Source organism: Doryrhamphus excisus, linkage group LG4 (genome assembly GCF_037039965.1).
Source record: "Doryrhamphus excisus strain RoL-2023G ecotype Guam linkage group LG4, RoL_Dexc_Guam_v1.1, whole genome shotgun sequence".
Taxonomy (NCBI): domain Eukaryota; kingdom Metazoa; phylum Chordata; class Actinopteri; order Syngnathiformes; family Syngnathidae; genus Doryrhamphus; species Doryrhamphus excisus.
The window spans coordinates 13779822-13799482 of record NC_136360.1 but is presented as its reverse complement, the minus strand read 5'-3'; the positions used below and the strand labels follow the sequence as shown (position 1 = coordinate 13799482).

The 19661-nt window shown below is 43.9% G+C and overlaps 1 protein-coding gene across 6 annotated transcripts in view; it reads right to left on the bottom strand.

The window, feature by feature from the left end:
- Positions 1-1032: 1032 nt before the first annotated feature.
- The window catches only part of tp63 (tumor protein p63), a 55042-nt gene continuing 36413 nt past the window's right edge, over positions 1033-19661 (bottom strand). For 3 of the 6 annotated variants that reach the window (XM_058072875.2, XM_058072872.2, XM_058072876.2), the window contains 11 exons: positions 16807-17064; positions 8190-8376; positions 7995-8110; positions 7536-7645; positions 7333-7469; positions 7086-7168; positions 6882-7006; positions 4445-4590; positions 4057-4204; positions 1998-2091; positions 1033-1909 (listed from right to left, as the gene is read on the bottom strand). In XM_058072875.2, the coding sequence (XP_057928858.1) occupies positions 1613-1909; positions 1998-2091; positions 4057-4204; positions 4445-4590; positions 6882-7006; positions 7086-7168; positions 7333-7469; positions 7536-7645; positions 7995-8110; positions 8190-8376; positions 16807-17064 (1701 nt within the window). In that variant the 3' untranslated portion in view covers positions 1033-1612. The remainder of the gene's footprint in view (positions 1910-1997; positions 2092-4056; positions 4205-4444; positions 4591-6881; positions 7007-7085; positions 7169-7332; positions 7470-7535; positions 7646-7994; positions 8111-8189; positions 8377-16806; positions 17065-19661) is intronic. The other 3 variants (XM_058072874.2, XM_058072878.2, XM_058072879.2) reach the window with 2 other exon arrangements.

Genomic DNA, 19661 nt, shown 5'->3' with positions numbered 1-19661 from the left:
TACATGGTGGTGTGTTTTTTTATGCTAGTCTGTTGCAAGCAGGCCCGTAATAATAAAATTAGCTGCATCTCTTTGCAACCTTGGAGGTTGCAGGCCCATAATGAAATGGGCTGCATTGCTTTGCAGCATTAGAAGTTGCTATTGCACCACAAGCGGGCCCATAAAATGATATGGGCTGCATTGCTTTGCAGTATTGGAAAGTTACAGGCCCATATGAAATGGGCTTCATTGCTTTGCAGCATTAGAAGTTGCTATTGCACCACAAGCAGGCCCATAAAGTGAAATGGGCTGCATTGATGTGCAGCATTAGAAGTTGCTATTGCACCACAAGCAGGCCCATAACAATGAAATTGTCTTCATTGCTTTGCAGCATTAGTTTCTATTCCACCACAAGCAGGCCCATAAAATGAAATGGGCTGCATTGCTTTGTAGTATTGGAAGGTTGCAGGCCCATAAGAAATGGGCGTCATTGCATTGCAGAATTAGAAGTTGCTATTGCACCACAACCAGGTCCATAACAATGAAATTGGCTTCATTGCCTTGCAGCATTGCAAAGTTGCAGGCCCATATGAAATGGGCATCATTGCTTTGCAGCATTAGAAGTTGCTATTGCACCACAACCAGGCCCATAACAATGAAATTGGCTTCATTGCCGTGCAGCATTGCAAAGTTGCAGGCCCATATGAAATGGGCTTTGTTGCTTTGCAGCATTAGAAGTTGCTATTGCACCACAGCCAGGCCCATAACAATGAAATTGGCTTTATTGCCTTGCAGCATTGTAAAGTTGCAGGCCCATATGAAATGGGCTTCATGGCTTTGCAGCATTAGAAGTTGCTATTGCACCACAAGCAGGCCCATAAAATGAAATGGACTGCATTGCTTTGCAGTATTGGAAGGTTGCAGGCCCATCTGAAATGGGCTGCATTGCGTTGCAGCAATGGAGGTTGCTTTTGCATGGCAAGTAGCCCCAAAACAATAAAATGAGCTTCATTGCGCTCATTCGAGGCCCATAATAAGACACGACACAGTGGATTATTCAGGAAGTGTGGATATTTATTTTGGATTTATATCAAAATAGCCTCGGCATATTGCGACATATTTACAAAACATTGTACAAAAATAGGAACATGCAGCTGTTCTTTGTTTTCTGGCCAACGCCATTGTATGCAAACCTTTAATTTGAGTTCCTGATGACAATCCTGCATTGTTTTTAGGTTTGAGGGGAAAGGAACTATACAACATGTATGTACATTAAAAAAAAAAGGTTGCGGCCTGCTATTTAGTGAAATAATCCTCAACCAAAACATAAAAGAAATACTTAAAAATAACTGAAATGCAACATGAGACCTGCTGTTCCTGTACATCACTGCGCCTATATGTGGCGTCACGTGAGCTAAATATAGAAGCTGGATCAGGACCAAATGGGTGCGACTTAAAAATAATACTTTGTATCAGCAAACGTTGAAATGAAACGTGTGGTGAAACACTTGACACAAACTTGAAACCCTCTTAACATTAGTAAGTGCTCTCAACAAGTAGCACAGCCGGCGTGAAGAAGTATAAGTGCACGTCTACGTGAGCTCTACTTGCACTACGAGCGGCGGCGACGGTCCTACTCGCCCTCCTCCTTGATGCGCTGCTGCTTGTTGCGACGCGAGTCCAAGTCGAAGGAGAAGTCGGACCAGTCGTCCCGCTGGGGGAAGGAGATGGTCTGGCGCAAGGTGAAGCGCACGGCGTCGATGACGCGCTCGCCGCGCGCCTCCGAGGAGCCCACGCTGACGGTGGACGCCCCGCTGGTGGTGCGTACGATGTGGGGCGGGGGGGAGAAGTCCATGGCCTGCCGGTGCTCCAGGATGCCCTTCCAGATGATGTGCTGGAACTCGATGGGGATCTTCAGCCGCGACAGGTCCTAGTGGTCATTACACAGGTTAGTGAGGGGGGGGTCGCTGGGGCGAGGAGGGCTCTGTTCCTGTGTGGGACGGCTGGGGGGGGCTCACCTCCATGTTATAGTTCTCAATCTGGTAGATGTTGGTTAGACCCTGTGCTGTGAAGTAATCCAAGCAGCCTGCGCAGCCCAGACGAAGGAGGAAGCTGATGGAAACACAACATTCATGTTAGTCTGTGGCTACACGGCATCGTTTTCAACGCTAATGCTTTCTCGAAAACCCGGAACATCACAAAGCTTCAGCTGCTGGATGTGCAGTGCTATTTTTAAGTATCTTCAACGAGCAAACTCATTGCAACAGTTTCTGAAAGTCTGTGATTTCCTGTGCGATACGGTTCTTTACGGTAACCGTCACAGCAACTCCCATTAGACCAGGCTTGGATCCAAAGCAGATATACAGAAACTTTGTTTTTGTTGAATTGCAAACATGCAATCTGGAAGGTATACTGCACAGCAGAAAATCATCTGAACGGCCGCCAGCAGGAAAGATATTTGGCGAAGTTACTGTTAGCCAAGTGGCAAAATAGAGAAAGTGGAACTAAGTTGAACATTTCATCAGCAGCCCAACTCTACTTCCTTCCAACAGATAATGCCATGCTGGGTCCAACCAACTATACTCTAATTGAAGCCATCATGGTAAGAATTATTCCATTATTCTCCTGTTGCTGTTTATTTTTTCGTGGTCCCTCTTTGCAATGAAAGCTTTAAACTTGAGAGGAACTTCATTTTTGGAGCAAAAATGCCTGAACCAGCAACAGTCCTGATCCAATCCGTCTTGCCGAAAGTGCCACTCACACTGTAGGCACTGTGAGCAGATGTAAATGCGATAACTAGCCTTGTATACAGGAAGTTCTTGTAAACAATAACCATATTTGCCTGCAAAGCCGCAGTGTCCTAGATTTTCAGTGTTTTTTTTTTGGTGCTGTGAAATAATGTGTATTACAGACTACACGACTTGCATGAGTTTCAGGTGGTAGCCATCTTTATTATTATTAAATTGACTAGTGTCCGACATCTGTGGCACCGTAAAAAAATTTCGAACCTGAACGGATTCTTTCAGTCTTGCCATACGGCTGACGCAGACGAAGCGGCGCCGCATGGAGCTGGTGTGAGCCTACAACAGGCATTTCGATCTTATGGAATGCTTGCGGCGGCTGTGATGGATCCAGTGTGAGCGTGGGGGTAACACATACATAGGACTGATGTTGGTGTGTGTTGCTATAAACGTGTTCCGGTGTTGGACAGGTTGTGACGTCATGGGGTTTAGAGTTGAGTTTTCACTTGCCGTGGGTTACGGCTACAACAATAACATGCCAATAATATGTTTTGTTCAACCACAAAACAACATATTTTAATAATATATTTATGAAAAACACCAGCGTGAACCGTGAAATTGGAAAATGGTGATACCGAGAGGGATGACTGTCATTAATATTGTCGTTCTACGCAGCAAACAAATATAGTGCAGCCCAGACGGGCTAGCGAAATCTTTTGAAAAGTCTCTTCTGTGCTCCTCTGTTTATGAACGCTAGGCCTTCCCGGTGAAACATGAAAACTTGGCTTAGATGGGGAACAGGTCTACAAGCTGAAACTTAATGCTGCACTTTATCCAATAAGAAACTTTAGTGGCTACTTTCTGGACAGGCTACCTTGTGACATTGTGTTTTTCAAATAAACAAGGAAAATGGTTAGTTTGGAGCTTGTTTTTGTCCCACAGGACATGTTCATGGGGCACGTACTAACTTTCTCTAGTGTCACTAAACAAATTGAACTGAACAAATTTAGTGAACATAAAAGTGTGTCCAGCGTTCTGATGGTGATACTATTACAGGGGTCTCCTAGCTTCCCCTGTATTTGTATTACTACAAAACATCAATCAAAAACCATCAGGCTTTTATCAATGGCCCCTACCATTGTAATTGTCAAGCAACGGCCCGGGCCCACTCATCATAAATAAATAGAAAGATGTACGCTTCATCCATGCATTGGTAAAAATCTTGTGATTTAAGTTGAAAATATTTATTTTCCTCCAAAAAATGCAGACTAACGCTTTAGTTTGAGGTAGAACGTTGTGTCATGCGGGCACGTGGCTGCACGAGGTGGGCAGGTACCTGGAGATGCTGCTGTCCATGGGGTATGGAGGAGGGGGGGTACAGTGTGAGGAGGGCACCAGGGGCAGCTGGGGCTGCAGGGCGTGAGTGGGGCTGAGTGAACTCATGTCAGCGCTCATGGGGATGTGAGTGCCCATCATGGGAGTCACTGCAGAGACAAAAGGAGCGGCGGTCAGCCTTTCTGCTTTATTTTACTTTGGAAGTCTGACTGTGCGGGGAGTTGGGGGGGGGGTGTGCGTGCAGACATTTACGCTCAACATGACACATCATGGGGCATGGAAAGATGACCTTTTTTGAGGAGGAAGTTTGTTTTTAAAGTGGGCGGGGTGCGAGGGAAGGGAGGCGTGGTTGGACTGACCCATGTAGGAGGAATTGGGGGCACACTTACTGTCAGTCAGGCCTCCAGACATGCTGGACGGAGTGAGCGTGTTGCGCTGCTGGGGGTTGATGAGCTGGCTGACTGATGGTAGCTTGTTGACTTTGCCGTGCGTCGGCGAACTGGAGCCGAAGGTGGGCTGCGGCGGCATCGACGTCCTGTACACAAGAGACGGGGTGCCATTTAATAACAAAATTCAAAGATTAAATCAACTGAATGTGCAAAAACCACACAAAGAAAAGAGGATCCAAACAAAAAAGCTTTTTATTAGCAGCCGCAAAGACAAAGGATCTGTTTCAAACAGAGAAAGAAGAAACTGCCCTGCAGTCACTTGAAAGAACATGACCAGCATTGACTTGAAAGCCACACAAAAATAACCCCAAAAGTCCTTCGAGAGTCCAGCTCTGACGATGCAAACACTGAAGTCAGGAAACATGCAAACACTCAGGAGAAAGAGTCCAGCAGGAGGCGTGACATTCTCATCCTCAAAAGAGTTCATGAAAAGTGGGGAAAGGAGTCAAGAGAGGAGGTCCAAGGAGGACGAGGAGGAATGAGGAGGCTCAGGAGGAGGTGCAGCGCCGCCCTGCAGGCTCCAGGAGCTGACTGCCAAGGCGAGTTTTGATCAGACTGCAAGGAGGAAGCAGAAAGGAGAGAATAAGGACAAGGAGAAAGGAAACAAGAAAGGGAGGTGTAGTACTGCCGGAGGCCACTAGAGGGCCCTACGCAAAGTCTGTACAACTGCTGAACTTGAAATGTTAGGACTAAAAACCATAACATAAAAAAAACATTAGACATTCATTAGACTACATTTTAAAAAATATATTTAAACTTTATTCTTGTAAAATTACAGTTGTCCATTTATTTCAATGTAAATATTCATAAATATCATAATCATGACTTTATTCCCTTAATATTTTGGCTTTGTCATAACGTTTTTTTGTGAATTTTCTTATAATTTTAGCTCATAATGGTAACATTATAACTTTTCCCCCAATCTCATTTTTATGACAACTTTATTAGTTGTTTTATTTGCCATGTGAGTTTTTTTTGTTTTGAACATATTTTTTCTCAACACTTTGCCACAACATTTTTTTATTTAGAGTTTATTCTTGTAAAATTATGCCTTTTTCTGTACAATTTTTTACTGTTAATATTTTGACTTTATTCATGTAAAATTACAGCAGTTTTTTTCCCATTTCTGTTGCTCTTTCCTCTTGTAAATATTCTTAGAATTTTGACTTTATTATGGTATGCTAACTTTTTCCCCAACTTTTCAAAAATGACAAATTTACAGGATCACTTATCTATTTCAACTTGATGCTACTAAAATTGCATTATTTTTTTCCTCATCATATTATGTTGTTCTTGTTAGATAACTTTTTTCTGTTAATATTTTAACTTATTTTAAAATTACAGTTGTCATTTATTTCAATGTAAATATTCATAAATCTCATAATCATAACTTATTCTCTTAATATTTTGGCTTTATTGTCATAACCTTTCTTGTGAATTTTCTTATAATTTTAGCTGTATAATGGTAACATTTTTCCCCAACCTCATTTTTATGACAACTTTATTAGTTGTTTTATTTGCCATGTGAGTTTTTTTTGTTTAAAACACATTTTTCTCAACTCTAAATATTCAACGCTTTGCCACTAAAATTACAGTTTATTCTTGTAAAATTATGACTTTTTCTGTAGAATTTGTTACTCTTAATATTTTGACTTTATTCATGTAAAATTACAGCAGTTTTTTCCCCATCTCTGTTGTTCTTTCCTGTTGTAAATATTCTTGGAATTTTTTACTTTATTATGGTAACACTAACTTTTTCCCCAACCTAATTTTTCAAAAACGACAAATTTACAGGATAACTTATCTATTTCAACTTGATGCTACTAAAATTGCTTTAATTTTTTCATTATATTATGTTGTTCTTGTTATATAACTTTTTTCTGTTAATATTTTGACTTTATTCTTGTAAAATTACTGCTACTGTTTTTTTGGTTAAATGTGTATTTTTAGAATGTGGAGGTAGCCACAAATGCCCCCCTGCCCTAATCTCACCCCAGGGCGGGGTGAGGTGTCAGGGTAGGACTATCAGGACTATTTAGGTAGGACTATTTAGTGCCGACCTGCCAACACGTGTGCATTTTTCATGCTCGGCATGCGTTATGACCCTTGAATAGGAGTAATGCATGTTGTTGCATTCTGCTGGTTTCAGTTTCAAGTTCAGTTCAAGTTCCTCCCTACAAACCATTTTGTGTTGCAAGATGTGCACCCCAGTGCCAACCCCGGCCTAAATCCTAAACCGGTCCTTAACCAAAACACTAAACCCAGCTGTCACCAAATCCCAAACTGTAACCCAAGCCCTATGACTGACTCCGGTCCTAACCACAATCCCAGAGGAGGTTTGGGATGCTAAGGTGCTAAGAAGTCCGCTAGTACTCACTGTTTCTGCAGGAGGTTCTGCTGCTGCTGCCGGTACGACTCGATCGTGTGTTGCGGCAAAAACTGCATCAGCTCCAGAGACTCTTTGATTTTCACCAAAATCTCGTAAATTTCACGTCCCTTGATCTAAGAGGAAGTGAGAGAAGAGGAGGTGGTGAGGACAAGGGAAGTGATCAGGTGACATCGGAAGGCGGGGCTTACTCACAGGCAAACAGAAAACTTCCTCATCTGTGGATCTTCTCTTCTTGATGGCCGACATCTGGATGCCGTGTGAAACCTGGCGGAAGGCTGCAAGGAGGAGAAGATAGCGTGAGTGCGGGCGGCTTTGATTTCGGACTCCTACGCCAGAGCAGGAAACAAGCGGGGGTGGGGGGTTTGGCGGAAAGGTGGCCAACAGAGGACCACGACAGGTAAAGCTCGACAGCCCGTCACCGGCCCCCAGCTCTACTTACGGCGCTTCGTACCCTCACTGCTCTTTGCGGTGTCTGTGATGTGCTGCTTGCGGATGCTGTCCTCGTCCGCCTTGCGGTCTCGACCCGGGCAGGCGCAGATGCGAGCCTCGAAGCAGCGACGGCCCAACACCTGACCGCTGTGACACAGAAAAAAACATCAGCGACGGCCCCGCCACCTGATTGAGGTTGATCGCTTAACGTACTCTCGGGTCTCCAAGGTGACGATGATGAGGATGGGTCGTCGGTTCATGCCGCCCACACAGCTGGAGTTACACATGAAGTTGTACAAAATGGTAGTGAACTCTGTCCCCACCTGGCGGGAAAGACAAGGCACGCCTTTACCAAGGATCGGTGTCAATCAAGACTTTTCTTGTGGAGGGGTGGGGCTTGGGTCAAGGAAGTTTCAGAAACAGTCTGGCCTTGGCAGAGGTCTACTTCCTCTCAGTGAAGACAGCCTTCGCTGAAGACCGTCAACACCTGACTTTGTTGACACTTTGGAGGAAGTCGAAAAGGAAACAAAAACCAGGCTGCTGTCCTGATTCTGCTGGGGGCTTTTGGGGATTTCGGGGGGTCATTTGCTATTGTCAACACTTTGGGGAGACAAGAGGCGACCCCTGTCAGAGGCTCTGCTGTCAGGTGATGATGTGGATGAGGAGGCTCACCTGGGGGGGCTCGTAAGGCACCAACACACTCTGCCTTCCAGTGATAGAGTCCTCCACGTACTGGGCGTGGCTGTTGCCCTCCACGCGGATCAGGTGACTCGGTGGGGCAATCTGACCTGATGTGGGGGGTCGATTGAAGTCAGTTAAATGTGGACATGGAGAGACGTCACAATCAGATCAGATCCATGGACGTACCGTCGTTGAACTCGCGGCTCAGCTCATGGTTGGGGCAGCGTTTGACTACCTCGGTCACGTGCTCCGCCTTCTTGTAAACGGGCATGGCGCGGATGACGGCCCCCTGCGGGGGGGTGGTTAGCACTTTGATCTGGATGGGACACGTCTTGGCGATTTGGCAGTACAACTTCTTCAAGTCGGTGGAGTACTGTCAGGACAAATACACACACAACAGGAAGCATGAAGCAGAGTGTACTTGTTATGGCCGCAGACATCTTATTGGCTACATTTATAACTTATTGGTTACGTTTCTATCTCATCAGAGGTTGATACCGAACAACTTCCTCAAGGACTTAAGTAGTTTGAAAGTAGTTTCATGTCAAACGTATTGGGTTCCAGTCCAGGTGTCTGCAGCCATAAAGTGAGAGCAGGACTCTTTAAAAGTACACAACTATTAGCACATTTTACAAATCCAAGTACCAAAGTACCACTACTGGTACACAAGATCCTTCTGGTAGTCTGGAACCCCAGAGATATTTTTTAATGCAGTGGAACCCGTTTAAGTCAACACTAACTGATGTCAACATAAGTGGTTGTTGACATAACCACAATCCTTATCGATGTAAGCAGCTGTTGACACAAGTGGTTGTTGACATAAGCGGTTGTTGACAAACAAAGTCCATGTTGACATAAGTGTTTGTAGACATAAATAGTTGATGACATAAGTGGTTGTTGATGTAACCGAAGCCGATGTCGGCATAAGCGGTTGTTGGCACGAACAAAACAATGGTGACATAAAGTTGACAATAGTTGATGTCCACCTAAGCGGTTGATGACCAAATGTTAACCAAAATCATTGTTGACATAAGCAGTTGTTGACAGAAGCAGATGTTGACATAAGCAAAAGTTGATGTTGACATAAGTGGTTGTTGAGATAAGCGGTTGTCATCATAACTAAATGTTGATGTCGATATAAGTGGTTGCTGACTTAAGCGGTTGTTGACATAACCAAAAGTCAATATTGATATAAGGGGTTGTTGACATAACCAAAATCATTGTTGACATAAGCAGTTGTTGACATAAGCAGATGTTGACATAAGCAAAAGTTGATGTTGACATAAGTGGTTGTTGATGTCTGCGGTTGTTTACATAAACAAAATTGATGTTGACATAAGCGGTTAATATAAGCAGATGTTGATGTTGACATAAGTGGTTGTTGATGTATGCGGTTGTTTACGTAACCAAAATCGATGTCGACATAAGCGGTTGTTGATATAAGCAGATGTCGACATAAGCTAAAGTTGATGTTGACATAAATGATTGTCAACAACCACGTAGTATATCGACATAACCAAAATCGATGTCAACATAAATGGTTGTCAACAACCATGTAGTATATTGACATAACCAAAATCGATGTCAACATAAATGGTTGTCAACAACCACGTAGTATATCGACATAACCAAAATCGATGTCAACATAAATGGTTGTTGAACTTAACTAAAACCAAAACTAGCTGTTGCGCAGGACTTTAGTTTTGTGAAGGTTTTTGTTGATTCTAAATGGATGAATCCCCCTTGTGTTGCTACTAGCTAGGATCCTTTAGCATCGTGCTTCAGTAAAAAGTGACATCGTTTACAGGCGAGGCCACTTTAAGGCTGGAAAACAACAACAGGCTGCATTTTAGGATGGATGGTCGGGTGGAACACCTGTTGGCTGGACTGAGCCTTCAGGCAAAAAGGAGGGTTAAAGACCAAGACTGTGATTAGGACCCACTTGAAGGCACACACACACAGAGGGAAGAAAGAGTGTGTATTGGACAAACTTTTAAGAAGTCTGAAGGAGCCTGTGGGACTTCCGAGCGTCTCCATAAAAAGGACGCCTCAAGCGGCAATTAAAGTGGGCCCAGCTTTCATCTTTAAGGGAGGGTCGCTGTGCCGTAGCATCTTAGCTAGCGCCATAGGTTGGATTCAAACCAGTCCGGCTTGACGTTGGCGCTAACATGTACTAGAGGTGGGCTTTATTTCCTCAATGTTCAATTCCAACGGCATTATGTTTACGCATTACGATTAGTAATGACTCAAGCTGGGCTTCCTTCAAGCGCTAACTACAAGAATGCTAGGATGCTGAAACCACAACATACACTTCTGTATTATTATTATTATTATTAGTTGTATGGCAAATACACCACATGGAGGTGCTTGATGTGACATTTCTCACAAGCTCACTACGTTACCGTGTTTTGATGAATCACGATGAAATTTGGTCCACACCTTTTGGGAGACTGACGAGATTTGAGCAAGATTGGTGGAAAAACATGGCCGCCCCATCTAATTGCTCTTATGGTAGAAGGACCACATTGTTAGCACTGGGGAGCATTCAAGTTGTTCTATATGAATGATGCGTTCGGGAACAGGAATGAACCTCCTATCTTTTCCGAGAAGTCATCCTGAAAGCGATGCAAAAGACGAATGATTGCAGTTGTCCCCTTCGCTCCTAACCCGATACTCCCCGCACGCTGCTGTCACTCTGCTAAATGAGGTGGAGAAGCCGGATTGGGGGGGGGGGGGGGGGGGTTTGGGGGGTGCGGTTGGAAGACTGAAGCACAGCACAGCACGGACGGTCGCTGTGTTGTGTTTAGAATAATTACAGGCTGAGGCTTTTGTGTAGCTGTAGGCAAGAAAGAAAGATCTAATCAGAGAGCAGCAAAGTTTGTTTAGATGATATCAAACTATCCGAGACTCGCACCCACCCAGGAGAACCATCCCAGCCCTGCAGCTAAACACAAACTATTTGCTCAGCGCTGAGGTGGGAGCTAAAGCTAACAAGCGCGGAGGGCGGCCGGTTGAATGATGGGATCCAGTAGCAGGCGCAGGGCGCGGCGCTCAGGTGTGAACATGTAATTAGTGTCCTTTCAGTGGAACTTCACCGCAGGAGAACGCCAAACGCGCACCCGGCACTCGTGCACGCGGCCTATGAGACATTCCGAGACATTCCGATGCAACGCACGATGCGTGAGCGGCCCCAACGTAAAGGACGCGCGCTTCCCGTGGTGGAGGCAGGTCTCGGCAGGCCCGCAGCTGTGGCGTTCCTCTGGAGCTGACAGGCGCTGCGGGCGCATGCAGCAGTCAAGTCCTGACAAACACGGGTCCTTAAACAAGCACCGTGTGGCGCCTCTGGTCTTGTCTTCTTCATACCTGACATGTCGCGTCTTGCCTGCAGCTTCTCCTCAACCTGTTGAAATCTTTTTCGCCCCCCTCAGCAAACACCTGCATCCTACTGGGAAACCTGGAAATACTTTTTCCCCCTCTTTTTTCCACCGCTGTTGCTTCCTTCCCTCTTTAGGAAAAACACAATCACTGCTTCTCAGACATCCACTTGCAATCTCAACAGATCTTTCAAATAGAAGATGAAGCTGCCATTCACCAAATCGGCCACTAGGTAGCGCAACATATCCCTAATTTCAGCAAAGTAAATCCACAAGATTCCCTGTGGGATACATTGTGGTCTTCAATCCACACCCGTCATGCTTTTCTCTCAGGGGTGCCACGTGGCCTGAAGAATCAACAACTGGGGGTCAGAATCTTCAACTGGACCACTGATGGCCCGTGACTTCAGTTCAAAAGCACTCTTGTCATATAGAGGATCTTTGATTTTTGCAGTATGTCCTTAAAGCAGTAATGTTTATGCGGATCTTTGAAATACACCCTGAAAACTGTCATATAGATGATCTTTGATCATCATTTTTGTGGTAGGTTCTTACAAACCACAGTGTTTCTTTGGCGAGTGTTCTTTTGCAGTACATCCCAATATCCAGCAGGGTACTCCTGTCATAAAGAAGATCTCTGATCAGAGTTTTTGCAGTTAGTGCTTATAAGCAGCAGAATTTCTGACTTTTTGGAGTAGGTCCCCCCAAAATGGCCGCGTGTTTCAGTTATATATAGGATCTTTGACTCGGTCAGTGATCTTTAAAAGTGCTCCTGTCATACAGATGATCTTTGATCAGCATTTCTGCAGTAGGTCCTTAAAAAAATTTATATAGAGGATCTTTGACTGGTGTTTTTGTCGTGGTTGTTGTAGTCAGTCCTTAAAAATGTGTTTCTGTTATATAAACAATCTTTGATGAGCAGTTATTTCTTTGTTTGCAGTTAGTCCTTAAACACAGCAGAGTGCTCCTGTCTTATAGAGGATCTTTGGCTTGTAGGTTCCTTAAAAACAACAGTGTGTTTCTGTTCTAGAAGATGTTTGACTCGTATTGTTTTTTTGCAGAACATTCAGTATATATCCAGCGGGGTACTCATGTCATATAGAGGATCTCTGATCAGCATTTTTGCAGTTAGTGCTTAGAAGCAGCAGATTTTCTTTTACACTGAGGATCTTTGACCTTTTGAAGTAGCCCCCCATCCCAAAATAGCCATCCTTAAAAACAGCAGTGTTTATGTTGTATAAACAATCTTTGATGAGCAGTTGTTTTTTTGTTTGCAGTTAGTCCTTAAACATGGCAGAGTGGTCCTGTCATAAAGAGGATCCTTGGTTTGTGTTTGTTTTTTACAGTGGATGTTTGACTTAAAAACGGCAGGGTGCTCCTGTCATACAGATCAGCCTTATATACAGTAGTGAATCTGTTGTTGTATTGAGGATCTTTGATTGATTAGTGTTTTTTGTTTTGTTTTTGCAGTCGGTTCCAAACAATGTTAGTGTGTTTGTGTTATACACAGGATCTTTGATGTGTGTTTTACTTTTTGTATTTGATCCTTAAAAATGAAGTGTTCCTGTCAATTAAGTCCACACGGGAACATATTTTTATTTCATTTTTTTGGGTGGTGGCTCGGTGACGTCATCGTGCTCGTATTAAGCTTTCAGATTTTCCCACTCTGGGTTTAAGGATGAGACGATGTACGTATAACAGATGTCTGACTACTAGCATGAATGTATGATTTTCTGACTGTGAGCGTATTAGCAATCCACTGAGGTAAATGTGTGAAGTGAATACTTCATAGTTTGGTGGCCGTCCCTGCTGTCTGCAACATATTTCATCCAGCAGCAGCCATGATGTTGATGATGGTGTTTTTTCTAAAACCGTGTTCCACGCTGCATTTGGTGTTTTATCGCAGCACAATCCTTCAGCGGTGTTTAGTTTCTGAGAGAGTGAACTTTTCCACAACACGGCCCAAATCCTAACCCCCTGCTTTCCGCACCTTCCGTCGCTCGAGCGAGGCGAGTCACGACAAGCTTCCTGACACAAACAAGTCTCGGCCCCATCTCGTGAGGCGTGGGACGGGCCCGCAGATGTTCCACCAACAAGTTGCATCTTGCCACCTTTTCGCCCGAACGCTCGTCTTCTTTGAGCGCCTTCTCCTCAATGGCAGACGCGGACGGCGAGCTGAACTCGCTGCACCCCCACCTTGCAAAAAAAGGCCAGCAGAGCCCAGAAGGTTGACGGTATTTACCCGAGTATTATCCTCGCTCCATTACTGTAATCCCTGCAGCGCCGCCACATTCCTTGCCTTTCAAGACGCATGGCAAACACCCGCCATCTTTAGCCGGACAACGGCGGCTCAAACGACAACACGCCGTGAATTCATCGAGAAGCACCCTGCTTGGAGATGACAGATGTGTTTCTGGGAAGATGCGCTGTGTGTCACCGTCTTCCCAGACAGGAAGCGGTGACGCTGAGGGTGAGGATTAGGTGTGTCTCCATGAGAGTAGTCATCAAAAAGGACGCTACACGGCCCGCTAACACCCCCCCCCCCCCCTCGGGTCTTTCAAAGGATCTCTACCATGTCTTCTGGGCTTGACGGCCTTTACTGGACTTCAACACTAAATGGGCTTTGAGGTACTCTACAAACACTTCAATACAGTTCCCTGTGGAGTCCCACCACTTTTTACTCACTTTATGCCAATGATGCAAACTCCCCGCTCACTGCCGCAAACAGATTGAATAAACTTCCAATGGATGAATGATTTCAAACCAAGTTACGTGCTGACGCTGTAGTAACTTTATTGCTACACTGTGATCAATCACACCCGTCTAGGCGGTGTGTTTGTTTCTGTTATGGGGCAGGAAAACCGTACTTGTTGTAATCCCTCAGCGGATGACAAAGATCAATGTCCCCCCCGCTTTGGACCCGACCGGTCAGCTAATGTCACCATGAGTCCATCTAATCTTTCAAACCTCTTAAAGCAGGGCTGCCCCAACCTTTATCCTACCCTACCTTTGTCACTTTGATATTTTGGAACGCAACACATGCATATGCTGAGAAGTTATACATATTTAAAGAAATATATATACAAATCTTCCGAGTTCATTCTCATTTTTTTATTAGCTCTTTTATTTTATTTATTATTTATTTATTTTAGTTATTAGTTTTTTATTAGTTTTTATTATTTTATTAATTCTCATATTCTCAGAAAATTCATTTCTGCTGTAATTTCTTTTTGAAATTGTCCAACTATTTAAATTTCTTCATGTAAATTGGTTTCTCCTATTTATAATATTTTGACTTTTTCCCCTAATTTTTCAAAAATTACAACTTTTTTGTTTCTCATAATATTTGGCCTTTTCTTTCTTTAATATTTCAACTCTATGCTACTAAAATGAATATTTTCCCTCATAATATTACGAGTTAATTCTCATAAAATTGGGATTTTTTTTTACTTTATTGTTATAAAATTACAGCTATTTATTTTGTCATTTTTTGTTGTTTTTTCTAACGTTCTCTTTGTAAATGTTCTTCTCCGAATTGTGACTTTATTTCTATAATTTCACCGTATTCTCTTAACATTTTAACTTTATTTGTTGTTTTGTTTATTTATATTACGACTATGAGGAAATAACTTTCTTTAATATTTTAACTTTATGCTACTAAAATGGTCAGGCGCAAACGGCTCCTGATCTGTAGCTAACACGTAGCAGCTGTGGAGATGTAAACAGATGCCGGCGGTAATGACAGACGACGAGACGTCCACCTCGCCGGGCATCAGCTGGATGGCCGCCGTGTGGTCTGTCATCATGTGACCGTAAATGTCAACCTGCTGCCGCTTTGTTCCACCAAGGAGTTTGTTGTATCTGGTCAGTATCTGTCGACATGGCCTGGCCTTGTGAGGTATATATTATTATATGCAATATTATATCATATTATAGTTTTAATAATACTTTTATTATATTTATATTTGGATCTAAATTTTAATATTATTTTGTTTAGTTAGTACATTACATGTAATATTATTACATATTTACTAAAATATAGTATTTAAGTATGATGTATATTAGTGTAATTTTACCTCTGGCAAGCACAAATCATAAAAAATGGCAGTTCCAAGACCAGCAACACATCCTCATAGTCAACACCCAAATTGTCAACATCAACATGTCGCTCCAATAAATTAATTTATCCAACGAATACACGACTCCCGCACGTCGGATTAACGATCACAGGGATTCTCAACTGGCGGGTTGGGACTCAAACATGGGTCTCAGATCGCCGACAACTTGTGAAAAGTCACATACAAATATACTAGCAAGTCATTCAGATGAAATATTTCAGTCATCTTCAGTCTTCTTCTAAATAGATTTTTAACTGGATTAGAGCCCTCTAGACATGAAATAACACCCCTATAGTCACCTTTACACTCCTGTTACCCAACATAGTAGGGATAATCAGGGAAACTAAGACACAAATAAGACTTGTGCTTGTGTTCCAGTGCTGGGGGGGCAGGGAGTGACATGGGGGGCAGCCTGTTGTTGCAGCCATCAAGTATGGTGCTTGTGTGTCTCAGCCAACATTCCAGTAACATTACTGACACAGAGTGACCAGTGTAGAATACTACATGTCATCATGTTCATTCAATCCTTTTCTACCACTTATCCTCACAAAGCTCATGGGGGTGCTGGAGCCTATGCAAGCTGTCTTTGGGCGAGAGGCGGGGTACACCCTGGACTGGTGGCCAGCCAATCACAGGGCACATATAGACAAACAACCATTCACACTCACATTCATACCTATGGACAATTTGGAGTCGCCAATTAACCTAGCATGGTTTTGGAATGTGGGAGGAAACCCACGCAGGCACGGGGAGAACATGCAAACTCCACACAGAGATGGAGGAGGGTGGAATTGAACTCGGGTCTCCAAGCTGTGAGGCCTGCATGCTAACCACCCGTGCAGCCCCATATCATCAGTCTTTTTATTAATAAGAACTGATCAAAATATGTATTTAAATTGAAGAATCCATTTGCTTGGTTTGACTTGAATGAAAGTGAGTCCCAGGTTTGAACCCCCACATGGCCACCCTCCATCCATCCAAGCATTTTCTATGCCGCTTATCCTCATTAGGGTGGCGGGTGTGCTGGAGCCTATCCTAGGGGTGGGGCAAATGACTGACCCCAGGCCACACACTGGACACCGCCCCCGCCTCAGAGGCGGCAGCCCCCAATCCAAAGAGTGTGCGTGGCGACATGAGTGCGGCTAAATGTGTGCACTTTAGCAAGAAGAAGCGCCTGAGGGTCGGTGTTGATGTGAGTGACATTCCTTGCAGATGTTGAACTCGTGTTCCTCCACTCCCGCCTGCAGCACCGATGCTCGGATAAGAGGAGTGGATTATGTGACATTTTACATCAGCCGTGCTCCATCTTACCGTCCACGTGGCCGACTTGGCCGTGCTGGACTGCTGGAAGGACACGTCGAAGGTGTGCGGCCCGGCGTAGTCCGTGTTGGACGGGATGGCTGGCGAGGGCGACAGGGCGTCGAAGGTGGAGCTGGGCTGGGCGTAGGGCGACGGTGCTGTCACGTTGTTCTGCGCGTGGTCGTTGTTGTACGGGCTGGTGGATGTGGAACCGCCGTTCTGGATGTTCTGGTCCATGCTGTTCAGGAGCCCCAGGTTGGTGTACTGAGACTGGGGGCGACACAGATGGAAGATTAACCACCGTCTCTACACTCACAACACAACATCTTTCGTGTGAAGAGAGAAGCGGGATACAGACAGGAAGTTACACACCTCTAGTACAGCGGCTAGGAATGTAAAAGACGGGGTGCAAGCTTTGCACAAATGATTTACCATGGCCGCAGTTTGACTTTGGAACTGATTATTTCCCAAATACATGCACTCAAATATACACTCCAGTAAACATAAATATACAATGAAATACGCATATATACCACAGATATACTGTATACTTCAATAGAAATCGTACATAGTACATAGTGTGTAGTATCGCCCACCCACTCGTTGTCAACATGTTGTTTACTGGTGAACAACATGTTTTGAAAAAAAAGAAAAAGGTCAGAGGTGAAGGCGGGGGCATCAATCAGATGCCCTGCTGCCGATGCTGACGCGACTTTAAAAAACCTCCTGCTTCTCCAAAAACGATAATAAAAAAAACATATCCGCCTTCAAACGCCGCCTGCCCCTTCCGTCCTCGCCATTCCGTTGCGTTTATAAACAGCACATTCCTGGACGAGGCGCCCATCAATCTGTCATGTTTATTTCAAGCCCGGCTGACCACAGCTGTCCCGCTTGCCCCCGCCGCCGGCCAGGTGTTAGCGGCACGCTGCCACACCACCGAAACATGACCGACTTATTAAAGCCTTGTCACTTTAATGCCGCTTTGTCACACGCGCATAAACACCTCAGCACATATGGCAGAATGGACCAGGGGTCGTTTGGGGGCAGGCGGGATGCGGGTCAGTGTGCATAACTTTTGCATTAGAAAAGATGAAAATTATCCCCAAAAATTCACAGAATGGGAAAATTATACAAACATAAGAGAAAATTAGGGAAATTATCTGCAAAATAAGGGAAAATATGGAAAAAATTGTGAAAAATACAGGAAATTCACCAGAAAAATACGGGAAAATAAGGGAAAGTTTCTGGAAAATGAGAGAAATGTAATGTAAAGGTAATGGGAAATGAGGGAAAGTCTGGAAAATGAAGCAAAATTATGAAAAATAATCTGGTGTAAAAAGACAAAATAAATGAATATTAAATAAAATTTGAGAAAAATAAAGGTAATTATGTGAAAAAAATAACAGAAATGTTCTGGAAAAAAGAGAAAATAAGAAAATACGTCTGGTAAAATAAAGAAAAATAAAATAAATTCTAAAAATGAGTGAAATATTGTCCAGCAAAATGATGAACATTATCTGAAAAATGTAGGCAAATAAAGCAACATTTTAGGAAAAATAAAGTTATGTGGGAAAAATAAGGACATTTTCTGGAAAAAGGAAAAAACAAGGGAAATTCTCAAAAAAATAAAGGAAAATAAGAGACATCCTCCAGAAAAAGCCAGGAAATTCTCATCTTCCAAAAATAATTCTCCCACAAACACCCCCCATGTTGTTTTACTTGTGTGCTTTTACTTTGAAGGCCTGACTGGATGTGATACGGCAGTCTTCTCTGAGTGTTACTGAACAGGACTTTCTTTTATAAGAACGTTGAGATACGGGAAAGATGGGTGAAATACCCGAGTTCCACTGTAACAATGGCAGGGTTGCCAGGTAGTGTATTTAGCAACGACAGGACAGTGCGGCTTAAAGGCATTATCAGAACAATGGTGCTGCGATGCGGGTGTTGTGCGGATGAGGAAAGACAAGAACATTCCACAGAACACACACACACACACCAATGAACCGACATTAAAAGCCAACACACACGGGAATTCTTCTTACACAATCCCGTCTTTTCCGCGAATTAGGCGGCAGTGACATCACCACATTGAAGTGGGTGGGGTTGCTGTGACGTGGCGGTGATCCGAAGGTGGCGTCTGATAATTACGGCCTGCCACATCTCGCAGAGCATCATCAAATATCAGCGGGAAGAAAAGCACCACGCTGGCCTCCGACCAAAACACATAAAACCCAATTCCAGCCATGGGAAGAGGACTGATGAATGAAGACTTTGTGTCATCATCAAAAGATTTCAGGTTTAATTGAGTGGAAGTTGTCTTGGATTTAAAAAAAAACAAAAAAAACCAACTCTCCCTTGCCTCTAATCACACCTGATTCCTCTACAGGACACTTTAATAAGACCTTCTTGATTCCTCTACAGGACACTTTAATAAGACCCTTTGAGGAAGTCAATCATCCTCACCAGCCTTTCATGATGCCTTTCTTCTGTCCGCTCCAATCCTGGAAGCCTCTATCAGGCCCTCAGGAGGACAGACCGGCACCGAGCAAGTGAACACATCAGGTACCCCAGACAAAACCGTGACCCACGGACCATTGGTGGACTCCAAAAAGCACACCTGGCACCATCATGTTATATATTATTCATGATATATGGCAACTTGCATAACAAGAAACATGTACTTGCAGGAACGTACGCACGACTGGCCAACCTGTATGTATCACATTATATATTATTCTCAATAATTAACTAGTTTTTTCGCCACTTTCCTCACACCCGGCCGGGAATCAAACCTGTGCTATCTGCCATAAAAGGGCCGACTTGTGCAATCACACCTCCAGGGATAAATGCCACCTTGCACAACATCA